Below are 14,577 nucleotides of genomic sequence, written 5' to 3'. Positions count from 1 at the left end.
TATGTTTTAAAACAAATTATAAGCAAACTGTTTGTGTTTCTTGAAAATTATTGCTTCCATTAATTTTTTGCCAGATAGAACTTTATAATTCCAAGTGAAGAATTAAAAAAAATCCCGTTCCAAAAATCCCTATTTACAAATTTGAGAGGATTTTGAGTACATTTAGAACACATTTAGGGTCTCTGTCATTTACATGAAAGAAACTTGTTCCCCATATAGTTTTTGCTATGTGGAACACAACAATTTTGAAACTCAATATCTCAGAACTGCTCAGAACGCAGATAGAACCTTATAATAAATAATAATAAAAGATTTATAATGAATAAAAGAAAAAGAACAGCATTTATTCAAAATAGAAATCTTTTCTAACAATATAAATCTTTACTATCAATTTTTATCAATTTAACTCATCCTTGCTGAATAAAAGTATTCATTTCTTTAAAAAAAAACTTTTGAACAGTAGTGTATATTATTACAAAAGATTTTTATTTTAAATAAATTCTGATATTTTTAAACTTTTTATTCATCAGTGAATCCTGAAAAAGTATCACAGGTTATAAAATAATATTAAGCAGCACAACTGTTTCCAACATTGATAATAACTGAGTATCAAATCATCATATTAGAATGATTTCTGAAGGATCATGTGACACTGAAGACTGGAGTAATGATGCTGAAAATTCAGCTTTGCATCACAGAAATAAATTATATTTTAAAGTATATTAACATACAAAACCTTAATTTAAAATTGTAATAATATTTCACAGTATTATTGTTTTTTCTGTATTCATTATGAAATAAATGCAGCCTTAATGAGTGTATTTATTCAAAAACATTAAAAATAGTAATGTTTTGACTGGTAGTGTACCTGTAAAAGTACCATATTTTTATGTAAAATATGTTTATTTTTATGTTACATTTAATATTTATTTTACTTCAGTAATAATTCAAAATAATTTCAGAAAGTTCAGACAGCTAAAAATATGGTGACTCTGGTGACATCTATTAAAATATGATGGTATAAAAATATGTGTTGTAATGAACCTCTTAAGTTTTAGATTTTATCACAAGTTACATTTGTAGAATGTTTTAAAAAACATTTGTGCCAAAATATACTTATAGACAAATATGACCTATAAGGAAAAGACAAAGTAGGAGACAGAGCAATTCAATGGCTTTCAATACAATGCTTTTGTGGATATGCGTGTGTGAATGTGGCTCACCCCTTCATTTATGTGTATGTATGATCTGCGTTGTGTTTGATTTATTGTTTTTTTATTTTTTATTATTGGACAAATAATAATAAAAAATAGCTCTGAATTATAGTATTTCCCATTAATTTCCTATGGGTGCCCCCATTTGTCCCAGAGGCCTGTTGAGGGTTAAGTAGTTACAGTGATCTTGTTGCAGTAAGTTAGTGGTTATTATCCCTGTAGTCATGGTGTTTCTGTTGACACTAGATGGCAGTAGCGCTCGAACAATGCCGGTGTCATCTGAACTGAACAGCACAGCACCGAGGAAGAGGACGATAGTCACAGGTCACCGGTATCCTGAGAAAGTAGGAGGAGATCGCCGGCTGAAACCTCGCGTTTAGCTTTTTACATTGACATATGATCTCAGTTAACATCTGAGATCTGCCTTCGTTATTTTCTTTAGTTGAAACAGATCATCATGGCCAAGAAGAGAGGCGGAAACCGTGAGCCCGAGAGCAGTCCTCTGGTCGAGCAGGAACCGAGGCCCTCCAGCCACACTAATAAAGGTAATCATTCACACTGATATCAGTCTCACACAGTTATTATGTACGTTTTCCACGATTATTCAGAGTCGGAATAATTCATATATATGCTGAGAAACTGTTGTTAAACACGACTTGAAAATATGACAGCTGGAACTTGAATATCTAGGACTAATATAAAATTAATATACTACAGTTCAGCGATATTAATCGATTCTGTGTTATTTCTTATCTTAAAGTGTGTCTTACAAGGGAAGAAATAAGGCATGTACAGCAAACTGAGATGGACTGTGAATGTCACTGTTTATCTGACCATATGTGTTGTGTAATACTCTGATGATGTGTTTGCTTTCACATTACTCATGCTTTAAGTCAGAGTTCAGCCTCTTAACTGATCAAAACTTCTCTTTTAATTTAATGCCACAAGAACAAGAGGGTTTACATTGTCACATTATTACCAACATTAAATAATAGAGAGAAAGAAAGTACATTACATGTTTGTCAGCGTGTTTTTCCAAAAGGTTTATGTATAATTTAAAGTCACTTAAATTTTTTTTTTTTTTTTTTGCAAAGAGCTGCTTCTTTTTATGTATATGAATAAATAATTGCCTAATGAATTGTTTATTACATTCCTAAATGCCGTTCTGAAAATAAATAAAGCACATCAAATACACATATTTTTATATCCAAAACATGCTTAACTGGATAAATTCTAATTTTGTATATTATAGAATACTTCTTTAATTTTGTTGTTGATTCAATAGATGTTAAACTGGCTGAAACATTTGAAAGGGTTAGTTCACCCAAAAATGAAAAAAAAAAAAGTCATTTATTACTCACCCTCATGCCGTTCCACACCCGTAAGACCTTCATTCATCTTCAGAACACAAATTAAGATATTTTTGATGAAATCCGATGGCTCAGTGAGGTCTGCATAGCCAGCAATGACATTTCCTCTCTCAAGATCCATTAATGTACTAAAAACATATTTAAATCAGTTCATGTGAGTACAGTGGTTCAATATTAATATTATAAAGCGAAAACAAAATATTTATTAATATTCTAAAACCAAAATGACTTTTTAACAATATCTAGTGATGGCCGATTTCAAAACACTGCTTCATGAAGCTTCAGAGCGTTATGAATCTTTTGTATCGAATCATGATTCGGATCGCGTGTCAAACCGCCAAACTGCTGAAATCACGTGACTTTGGCGCTCCGAACCGCTGATTCGACACAAAAGATTCATAACGCTCTGAAGCTTCCTGAAGCAGTGTTTTGAAATCACTAGATATTGTTAAAAAGTCGTTATTTAGTTTTTTTGGGGCACAATCTCCTTATAGTGGACTTCAATGGCCTCCAGACGGTTGAAGGTCAAAATTACAGTTTCAGTGCAGCTTCAAAGGGCTTTAAACGATACCAGATGAGGAATAAGGGTCTTATCTAGAGAAACGATTGGTCATTTTACGCTGTATGTCCTACGCCTTCCTTATTCAACTTATGGAACGAATGCGGCGCCAGTTTTGTTTTTTTCCGTAAGTAGAATAGGGAAGATGTACCGAACCGAAAGACACGTACCGAAAATTTTCGGTAAGAATACGTGTACCGTTACACCCCTAGTCTGAGTTGTTCTCACTGAACTAAGAATCGTATTTTTCAAGCATTTCTGATTCGTAATGATTTGGAGTGAACGGAGAGTCTGATGTGATAACTTTTAATGCTGACTAGGAATACAAACCCGATTCCAAAAAAGTTGGGACACTACAAATTGTGAATAAAAACAGAATGCAATGATGTGGAAGTTTCAAATTTCAATATTTTATTCAGAATACAACATAGATGACATATCAAATGTTTAAACTGAGAAAATGTATCATTTTAAGGGAAAAATAAGTTGATTTTAAATTTCATGGCATCAACACATCTCAAAAAAGTTGGGAAAAGGCCATGTTTACCACTGTGTGGAATCCCCTCTTCTTTTTATAACAGTCTGCAAACGTCTGGGGACTGAGGAGACAAGTTGCTCAAGTTTAGGAATAGGAATATTGTCCCATTCTTGTCTAATACAGGCTTCTAGTTGCTCAACTGTCTTAGGTCTTCTTTGTCGCATGTCTGGATGGGAGCATATGTTGTTCTAGAACTTGGATATACCTTTCAGCATTGATGGTGCCTTTCCAGATGTGTAAGCTGCCCATGCCACACACACTCATGCAACCCCATACCATCAGAGATGCAGGCTTCTGAACTGAGCGCTGATAACAACTTGGGTTGTCCTTGTCCTCTTTAGTCCGGATGACATGGCATCCCAGTTTTCCAAAAAGAACTTCAAATTTTGATTCGTCTGACCACAGAAGTTTTCCACTTTGCCACAGTCCATTTTAAATGAGCCTTGGCCCAGAGAAAAGCCTGTGCTTCTGGATCATGTTTAGATATGGCTTCTTTTTTGACCTATAGAGTTTTAGCCGGCAACGGCGAATGGCACGGTGAATTGTGTTCACCGACAATGTTTTCTGGAAGTATTCCTGAGCCCATGTTGTGATTTCCATTACAGTAGCATTCCTGTATGTGATGCAGTGCCGTCTAAGAGCCCGAAGATCACGGGCATCCAGTATGGTTTTCCGGCCTTGACCCTTACGCACAGAGATTGTTCCAGATTCTCTGAATCTTTGGATGATATTATGCACTGTAGATGATGATAACTTCAAACTCTTTGCAATTTTTCTCTGAGAAACTCCTTTCTGATATTGCTCGACTATTTTTCGCCTCAGCATTGGGGGAATTGGTGATCCTCTGCCCATCTTGACTTCTGAGAGACACTGCCACTCTGAGAGGCTCTTTTTATACCCAATCCCACACCCAACCTAATAAGTTGCAAATTGGTCCTCCAGCTGTTCCTTATATGAACATTTAACTTTTCCAGCCTCTTATTGCTACCTGTCCCAACTTTTATGGAATGTGTAGATCTCATGAAATCCAAAATGAGCCAATATTTGGCATGACATTTCAAAATGTCTCACTTTCAACATTTGATATGTTATCTATATTCTATTGTGAATAAAATCTAAGTTTATGAGGTTTGTAAATTATTGCATTCCTTATTTATTCACAATTTGTACAGTGTCCCAACTTTTTTGGAATCGGGTTTGTATGAACAAATAAAACATATTACTTGATAGTATAACAGGTTATTTTAAACACACATACAACAACAAAAAAGATGGATTTAATAAAAAACTTAATATTTAAATGTGAAAAACATCTTCAGCCTGATAATAATTGATTTTAAAAAATTTTTTATTTATATTTAATATATATTATATATGTCAATGACTTGGGCAAGGATTGAGCCTGTAAACCACCTAGATCTTCCTCAGAAAGTTATTTTTGTAAACCAGTTTGGTGTCAGTAATATTCACACTGCTCCTTTAAGATGATGTCACATTATCATACTAATCATACTATCATATTTTTGGCGTTCTCTAGCTCACCACATAGGACCTCTCTCACGGGTCTGAATCTCCCTGAGGACTGTGAACAAGTGATGCAAATGTATGCAACACATTGCACAGATGATTTGAGAGGTTATTCATGATGTGTTTTGAATTATTCTCTAAGGAGCCCAGTCACCAGGAGGAGCCTCTGCACGCATGTCAATCCTCCTCCTCGTCTCTATCTTTGCCTGTTCTGCTTGCGTCATGTATCTAGTGTTCAGAAATTTCCCAGAGCTGAGCGAGTAAGTCTGCCTCCCCTTCTGACTGTAGTTTTCTGTACTGAAGGAGTTTTTTATGGATGCTTTATGGTTTGATGCTTTTCTTAATGTCTTGCAGAGACGAGAGGGGAAAAATCAAAATTCCTAAGGACATGGATGATGCAAAGGCATTGGGCACAGTGCTGTCTAAATACAAGGACACATATTACACCCAAGTGCTTTTAGCATACTTTGCTACATATATCTTGTATCCTTTGTGCCATGAGTAATCTGGATTTTTCAAGGGACTGATTGAGAAAAGAACAAGCTGAAATTTGGGACTTGTAAATTTGGTAGTTGACCTCACATTCCACCTAGCGATATACATTTTGAGAATTAATTGTTCATTTAATTCAGATCTTTCAGTAAATCAAATGAAAATGTTGAATATTTATGAATCGGACTGGTGATTAAAATAGCTTACAACTTAGAACAGTATTCTGACCTCTAAAGGGGACCTATAATGCCCTTTTACAAGATGTAATATAAGTCTCTGGAGTCCCCAGAATGTGTCTGTGAAGTTTCAGCTCAAAATACCCCACAGATCATTTATTATAGCTTGTCAAATTTGCCCCATTTGGGTGTGAGCAAAAACACGCCATTTTTGTGTGTGTCCCTTTAAATGCAAATGAGCTGCTGCTCCCCGCCCCCTTTCCAGAAGAGGGCGGAGCTTTAACAGCTCAACAACAACAAAGCTGGAGAATCTCACGCAGCCAAAATGAGGATTGTCAGTAACGGTGTTCAGCCTTACATTGTTCAAACCGGAGTCGACACTGATGGAGAGACTCAGGAAGAAGTTACAACTTTTAGAATGAAACTGGATGTTTCTGAATGGTTAGTGGATAAATTTATGTAGTTGCTGTGGAGTTGATTCAACTCATCGACTAGCATGTGCCGTCATGTTAATCTTTTGTGCAAATCCAGTGTTGAATTGACCCTCCTTTGTGAAGCAGTCTGACGTAAAATGACGGCATGACAACAACACTCTACTACAACAACTCTTCCTCTTCTCTAAAGCAGCCCAACATGGCCACACCCCTTTGTTGTGTGTTCTCAGGGGCGGGGTTTATGTAAATTTTAGGGTTTGTGATGTCACTAACCCAGGAAGAAGCTTGTTGTAGTCCCTACCAGCCATTTGTTGTAGTCCTTAAAAAGTGATTTCTGTGAAAGAAAATATCTCCCTTTGCGTTGAACTTTGAGCGTCGTAACTTTGCAGATGTTGTTTATGCTCAAACAGCAACATTACACGCTAACTAAAGTTAAAAAAGTGAAATAATAATCAACTACCCCTTTAACAGGACACTCCAAATAACACATTTCTGGTAATACTTCACAATAAGGTTTATTAGTTAATGCAATAACTAACAATGAGCAATCAATTTGGGTCACACTTTATTTTGAGGTGTCTTTGTTACATTGTAATTTTACATTTAAGTACTGAGTAATACTAATTAACTGCATGTACTTACTATAGAATTAAGTTTGGTTTAGGGTTAGTTGCATGTAATTATGCAAAATTTATAGTTATTACTATAGTAACTACATGTAACAAGGACACTGAAAATAAAATGTTACTCAATTTGTTACAATATTTATTAATCTTTATTAACGTTAGTTAATAAAATACAGCTGTTTGTTGGTAGTTCACTTTAGTTTAGGTCCGTATATAATATTAAAAGACACAGCTTTTGATTTTAATAATGTATTATTAATGCAGTAATGTAAGTGTGATATAAATGTGAAAATAATATTAACTAAAATTAAGAAATACTTTAGAAGTATTTTTAACTGTTACTTCATGTTAACTAATGAAGCTAACAATTGGAACTTTATTATTCCAATTTTTAACTTTCCGAAATGTCTTTCCCCTAAAGGCCCTGATTTACTTCAAGCGAAATTGAAGAATGAACAGTGTGATGTCATTTCGAACAAAATCAGGCCAAAACGAAGTTTGTTTGGTGTTTGTTTCTGGACTTTGAAACAGTTTGCCAAAGCAAACTTTCCAGAAAATGCTGGTAAACACCTTCAAACTCCTATTGGTGCAATCATGGCGATCATGTAATAGGTGGGTGTGGCTCTTAGGCTCGGCCTTTATTGACATGGGTGTCTTCTCCAGTTCATTTCTTCTGTTCAGTCCCTCAAGGTCTGATGTCCGTGAGTAAAAACATGAACACAATGGGGAGCCGCTTTATAGTAGAAGAATTAAGCTGAAATTCTAATCAAAAGAGACAGTGTTTTTCATGTTTAATACTATAAAGCTGCTTGCTTTTAAATTATCTTTTGTATAAAGTTGTATAAATGTCTAAACGTCGCTCTCAGCAGTGTGGGCGGCGTTGGGATGTTCCCTAACAGTAAACCACTGGTCACATATTTCTAACTTCTTTTTACCCCTAAGCGAAGAACGGAAAAAAACTTTGTTGTGAGTATATCAGGTCTTTAGACTTCAGTTGTAAGTGCATTATTGCACTCATTTTTTTGGTTTGTTTTTGCGAACCGATGGATGGGTCAAAATTATTTTGTGTGATGATCGACAGAATAACACACAACATCTTTACTAACAAGTTAGCTTAGACCCTGTTGGCAGAATAATTGCTTGGAGTATTTGTTATTCATGTTTGTTAGATTCAATATCATTTATAGTATGTAACAGATTTGTCCCAGCCTGCTCTGTATTTATTCACTATTTAGTTAAGGCCTTAACTAAGCCTTACTCAGCCTTCAGACGTTTGCCATCCCAGGCTCCATATTCCTCAGTATACTGTCTGGTTATCTCTACCCTTTTCCTCTAGCTCTCTTCCTCGTCTGTCTGGTAAGTTCCTTGTTTGTATGCAGATTCCTTTCAAAATTGTCTGTCTGCCAGACTTTGTCTCAGTATGAAAAGTTATGTCTGTTTTATGCTTTACAGTGTTCAGGCCTCGGAGCGTCTTTCTGCTATATGCTGTCTTATTTAGTCGGGAGGCCGATGGTCTACAAGTACCTCACAGAGAGAGCTCAGAAATGGTCTCAACAGGTGACATTTTCACATCATAAACTTTCATTTTTGCATGTAAATTGACTGGCTGTAATGTTGAGCCGATGTTTAATGTCATTGTAGGTGGACAAGCACAGAGAGCACCTCATTAATTACATCATTTTTTTGAGAATAACTCCCTTCCTTCCGAACTGGTTCATCAACATCACCTCACCGGTTATTAATGTACCTCTGGGGGTCTTCTTCCTGGGCACTTTTCTTGGTAAGATTAATCTTCGAACAAGATCACTTTTACAAAGAATGATTCACAGTTGCACACATTTGTGTGGTGTTGCTGCATTTAAGATGCATTTGTCAGATGCCATTTTCTCATTATAAAGAGTATACGACATCAACTTTGGCCCATTTTGTTGGAGGAGAAAGAATGCAGAGTCAACTTGCAATCAAAATTCACCCTGTTTATTTTTTAAAGTCAAGAGCATTGGAAAATTGATGGTGTTTCAGGAATCTACAGAACATGATCCAGTTAAATGCCAATAGATAATATCATGTCCCTCCAAATAGACATGGAAATAAATTACATTACTGAGGTAAAATGGCTTTTAAATGGCATCATGTTGACTTTAAGGGTGTGTTCACACTTGGCAGGTTTGGTTTGATTAAAACAAACTCTGGTGCGATTGCTCTCTTAGTGTGGTTCATTTGAATAATTGTGAACGCTGACATCTGAACCCTGGTGCGCACCAAACAACGGGGCCGAGACTGCTGAAAAGGTGGCTCTAGGACCGCTTCCAAGCGAACTCTGGTGCGGTTTGCCTGAAATATGAACACAATACAGACCAAAGACATCCTAACAAACCAAAAACAGGATGTGATGTCACAAGATACAACCCTTAAAAGGACAGAATGCTCGAGCATACCTGTTTTCATATCAGTCGCGATGTTGCCCATTACAGTCCGGTACAGGCGTCTGAACTGCATCCCCTTGAAGCAGATCTTCATTTGTGTGTGACGAAGGAATTTTTGCTGCTGTTTTGACTTCTTTACACATTTTATAAGCACCTCACAAGTTCTCAGCTGGTAAAAATACCATCATACAAGCGCATTTAGCCCAGCACACAGCATTGTTTAGGATGTTCTGTCACAAAATACGTCATAAAAGCAGTGTATTTGACTAAATGTATTTCATTACACTTTGTTTCAATAGTCCACTTTAGACATTCTCCTAACTTTAAGTAACTTTGCAACTACATGTCAACTAACTCTCATTAGAGTATTAGTAGGCTGTTTGGTTAGGGACAGGTGTTAGGGTTTGGGTTAGTAGAATAAGTTGACATCTAGTTGCAAAGTTACTTGTAGTCTGTTGTGGACTATCAAAAAAGTGTTACCCATTTTAATTTTTGGTCCAGACCAAAAGAACCAAGAGAACCAAACTACAAGTGTGAACACACCCTAAATCTGCTAAAAGTACATTTTGTCAACTTGGATGCTCTTAAATCTGACAAATATGGATTTAAAAGCCAAAAAAACTTCAATATAAAATGTAACCCTCTGGTATTCCTCAATTAGGGTTTAATTTGTTCAATTATTTTCTTTTAAAGGTGCCATCGAATGTTTTTTTACAAGATGTAATATAAGTCTAAGGTGTCCCCTGAATGTGTCTGTGAAGTTTCAGCTCAAAATACCCCATAGATTTTTTTTAATTAATTTTTTTAACTGCCTATTTTGGGGCTCTTGTCTCCGTGAATACAGTAAGAAACAATGGTAACTTTAACCACATTTAACAGTACATTAGCAACATGCTAACGAAACATTTAGAAAGACAATTTACAAATATCACTAAAAATATCATGTTATCATGAATCATGTCAGTTATTATTGCTCCATCTGCCATTTTTCACTATTGTTCTTGCTTGCTTACCTAGTCTGATGATTCAGCTGTGCACAGATCCAGACGTTAATACTGGCTGCCCTTGTGTAATGCCTTGAACATGAGCTGGCATATGCAAATATTGGGGGTGTACATATTAATGATCCCGACTGTTACATAACAGTCGGTGTTATGTTGAGATTCGCCTGTTCTTCGGAGGTCTTTTAAACAAATGAGATTTATATAAGAAGGAGGAAACAATGGAGTTTGAGACTCACTGTTTGTCATTTCCATGTACTGAACTCTTGTTGTTTGACTATGCCAAGATAAATTCAATTTTTAATTCTAAGGCACCTTTAAGCAACTAGGGAAGAAAATATAAGAATATTTTCAGACATAATTGCTTTTATTATGTTTTGCATCTGTATATATATTTAGGCATTTTAGATTGTACACCATATTCCAGTTAATTTACTATGCTGATCATTTTTTGATTGCGAAGATCACTATTTTTGTACCATTCCGATAAAGTACAAAAAACAAAACAAAAAAACAAATTCAAAACTTGCAGTTTTTCCATCTAAAATAACTGAAGACCACCAGAGAGTAGAGCAGCACAATTCTGGATACATTGAGAATCACGTTTTTTTTGTTTTAAACAGAGATCGCGATTCTTGCATGATTCTCAACAGACAACAATAACGAAATTTACAATGTTCTGACAAAATGTTAACTGCTTCAGTCTATTTAAAATGTGTAATTGATCTGAATGAATTATTTTAAAAACGTTTAGAATGAATGATTCAATGACTCACTCATAAATACTTCACTTGTTTCATTACAAGATGAATCAGCGTTTTTGAAGGAGTCTCTTGAATGAATGATTCAATGCATACATTTTAAAGTCACTTGTTGCCACCTACTGGTGTAACAATGTAATTGATACAATCGTTATTTGAAGCGTCATTACTTTCAAAAGTTGATTTGCTCTATTTTGTTCGCTACCGTAGACATCAGTGTTTATATCTGAACTATAAACTTTTATCCCAATACTTACACTGCCCTCCAAAAGTTTGAAAACACCCCTAGCAAAGTGTGGTTTTGGACGATATCAGCATAAATCCTTATTATTTTTTGGTGCAAGTACATTAGAGTAACTTGACATTATCATTGAAGACCAGCAATAATAATTTTCATTTTGATTACATAATAATTGCAATATATACATGTCAAAGTCAGACATGCCCCTTTGCCAGCTGTGTTGCTGGTTACTGGTTTAAACTTGGCCCAGGTTTGTAAAAGATTTTTGGGTCAGCACACCTTAATAGCTTCAACAACTGATTGCCAATTAAGTTTAGAATACAATGAACCAATCAGAACCCAGTTTAGGTCAGATAGCTGCTAATGCTGGATATTTTGATGAATCAAAAATGTTTTTTTTCTATGTATAAACTGTTTATGTAATAAATCAAGTGTTTGAATCAAGATTGCGATCTTTTAATGATTAATCGTCCAGCTCTAAAAGAGAGTTAAATTTTATCATTTGACAAGTGAATCATCTAATAGCTGTTGTCTGATCTACAGGAGTGGCTCCTCCATCCTTTGTGGCGATAAACGCAGGGACGACGCTGTACAAACTGACCACGGCTGGCGAGGCCGTGTCCTGGAACTCTCTTATCGTCTTGGGCGTTTTAGCTGTTGTCTCCATCCTGCCCGTCTGCTTTCAGAAGAAACTTCAGCAGAAGCTTGAATAGAGATCTCCACCCCTGCTTGATTCAACTCAGGAATGATACTGGTCCTACAAACCTCTCCTTGCTTTCTTCTCTTCCTTTATGCATGTACGGCAAGCGCTCATTTTGTCATACGACGGGCAGCCAGTGGCTGTCAGGACAGGCCTTCCATTGTTTGGACAGGACTTTCATGGGATGAAAATTCTATCATCATTAGCATCAAGCAATATTTTCCACATCAATGTCTTCAGTCAGAGGATGTGAAATTTCTCAATATTTTCCGCAAAACGGCAATGATTAATGTGCGATACACTGGAAGAGACGTTTTCACTCCCTCCGAAGTTGCTGAGCTAAAATGGAAAGTGCCAACATCGACTTCTTTGGTCTTACAGCTAATTTAATATTCAAATGTGTTATGAAACCTTTCGAGGGTGTGCTTTGTGGGTTTACGGATTTCTCTCTAACTCTAATCTTTATTTCTTATGCCAGCTGAGACTGCAGTTGGGATCTGAATGGACGGTCTCTTAACAGTGCCCTGCGTACTGCTGCCGACTGTAGATGATAGCGCTTAGCTCTGGTTATAGACCTAAAACTGATAAATATGGATGATGCCACATTAGTATTACAGATCAAGACTGTAGATTGAATTTAGAAAGGTTTTGCCTTAATATAACAGGTTACTTGAAGTAAAATAAATGGAACGAATAGCCTGATGTCACACATACTAAACAATTAAAGGAATAGTTCACCCATTCTCTCATCATTTACTGCAATGTTTTTTTAATTCAGATAAACACAACAAAGATTTTTCAGAATATAATCCATCTCTAGGAGTCCATATAATGCCATTGGGTGTCGCTTGATTGATGGGTGAAAAACCACACCCAGTGATCATGATGCATGACCCCAGCCAATGTCTTCTGAAGTGAAACGATAGTTGTAAGTGTGTTGTGAAGCTCGCACAACAAGTGGCGTTTCTCCGTGCTTCTGTTAGATCTCGCGCAAACTTCACAATGCATTTAAGACCATCAAGTGTCACAACGTCCCTCTCATGAACGCTCATATAACAGTAGGCCGGAAGCAATGATTTCTAGTTAAAAATATTAGTATTTTTCTTCCACACACAAATCATTTCCCTTCAGAAGTCATTGATTCATCCAATGTGGTTTTTCTAGCGTCAACCAAGCAACACCCATTCACTTTCACTATATGGACTCACAGAGATGGATTATTTTCCTAAAAATAATCTTTTTTGTTCATCTGAAGAAGGAAAATCATATCCATGAGGGTGTATAAATGATGAGAGAATTTTCATTTTGCGTGAACTATCCCTTTAAGACTTATTTTAGCATTTCAAATGCAATTTTCCTTTCTTTACATTTGGATGTGATGTTTTGAAATGGCCAAATGATTGATTTTGAACTTAATATATTGTGTTTTTGTTTCTAATTTTCGTTTTAGCCACGTGACAGAGGGAAGTATTACATTCTGAGCCTGGAAATGTAGGAGATTTGTAACTGTTACAGTTAGTATCCTGGACCTAGTCAAGCCAAACCACTGTTAATGGTTTTAAATGGAGTATGTCTATTTAATTGAGGCAGCTTAGTGGGATTTTATGCCATTCAAATTGCCTTTCAGTCAAACAAATCAGTCTTAAGAAAATGTCATGCGTTTGTCTAATAACTACAGTACTGTTTGTACTTTATGGATACCTGAACCGTTAAACCGTCAATACACTAGTTTCCTGACTGACTTTATGTTGGGATGGAATCAATAAGATGTGCGTGAGGTTAAATGAACATAGTTTGCACTGAATTTCTTTTAAGTGAAAGGGTACGAAGAGGGACGGTCTTATACCAGATATCATTTCCCTCTTCCCTCATTTGATTTATCTCATGCTGCATTAATAAATATCTGCAGCTTTGATCAACATTTAGTTTGTGTCATCTCTAAATGTCCAAATGTTCCCAGCAGCTCTTGATGTAACATTGTACCGAACAGAGAGCAAATGTGAGTTATGCGTTTGTTCTGAAACAGTTTCAAGTCTCGGCAAACTGTGTTTATGATGATTAGTGTGTCTCTCTCACCCATTTATAATTTCCTAAATTATAGTCATCCTGATTTTTTTTCTCTAGCATATTTTTACAGAAATGTCTTTATCAATAAATTAAGGTTACTGATTACAGTATTAAGGTTTAATTGAGAATGTATTGTCGTGTCCTGTATTTTTAAAATCTCTTCATGTCTAACTGTCTTCTTTAAACATGATATATTTATTATAAGATGATTAAATACATGAGTAACATTTGCCTCTTCTTCATTTTCACTGAATCACAGTGTATATGTATGCACTCATTTTTTATAACTCCATCTTTAAATAAAGATCCATTTACTATTTGACATGATTATTAAAGTTACGTTAAAACATATTTAAATATTACAAAAGTACCTTTTCATAAAATACACATATTTGTATTTTTATATGCAGTGGCTCACACTTGAAATTAGTTTAATTATACAGGC

General features: G+C 35.6%; 1 protein-coding gene across 1 annotated transcript; it reads left to right on the top strand.

The window, feature by feature from the left end:
- The first annotated feature begins 1,474 nt into the window (after positions 1–1,474).
- Positions 1,475–14,359, top strand: tmem41b (transmembrane protein 41B). The gene is made up of 7 exons (XM_048186212.1): positions 1,475–1,759; positions 5,351–5,468; positions 5,563–5,691; positions 8,199–8,292; positions 8,389–8,493; positions 8,578–8,716; positions 11,909–14,359. Exons 1-7 carry the CDS (start codon positions 1,672–1,674, stop codon positions 12,076–12,078), a joined length of 843 nt encoding a protein of 280 aa, XP_048042169.1. The 5' UTR covers positions 1,475–1,671; the 3' UTR covers positions 12,079–14,359.
- The last annotated feature ends 218 nt before the right edge of the window (positions 14,360–14,577 follow it).

The sequence above is a fragment of the Megalobrama amblycephala genome, linkage group LG3 (assembly GCF_018812025.1).
Source record: "Megalobrama amblycephala isolate DHTTF-2021 linkage group LG3, ASM1881202v1, whole genome shotgun sequence".
Classification (NCBI taxonomy): Eukaryota; Metazoa; Chordata; class Actinopteri; order Cypriniformes; family Xenocyprididae; genus Megalobrama; species Megalobrama amblycephala.
The sequence above is the reverse complement of the archived record's forward strand: the minus strand, read 5'-3'. Positions and strand labels throughout refer to the sequence as shown.

Excerpts from the sequence above, each read along its gene's own strand:
- tmem41b (XM_048186212.1), top strand. The coding sequence starts at position 1,672 with ATGGCCAAGAAGAGAGGCGGAAACCGTGAGCCCGAGAGCAGTCCTCTG. Across the intron at positions 5,469-5,562 it reads AATTTCCCAGAGCTGAGCGA|AGACGAGAGGGGAAAAATCA; the intron begins GTAAGTCTGCCT and ends AATGTCTTGCAG. Across the intron at positions 8,494-8,577 it reads CTCAGAAATGGTCTCAACAG|GTGGACAAGCACAGAGAGCA; the intron begins GTGACATTTTCA and ends ATGTCATTGTAG.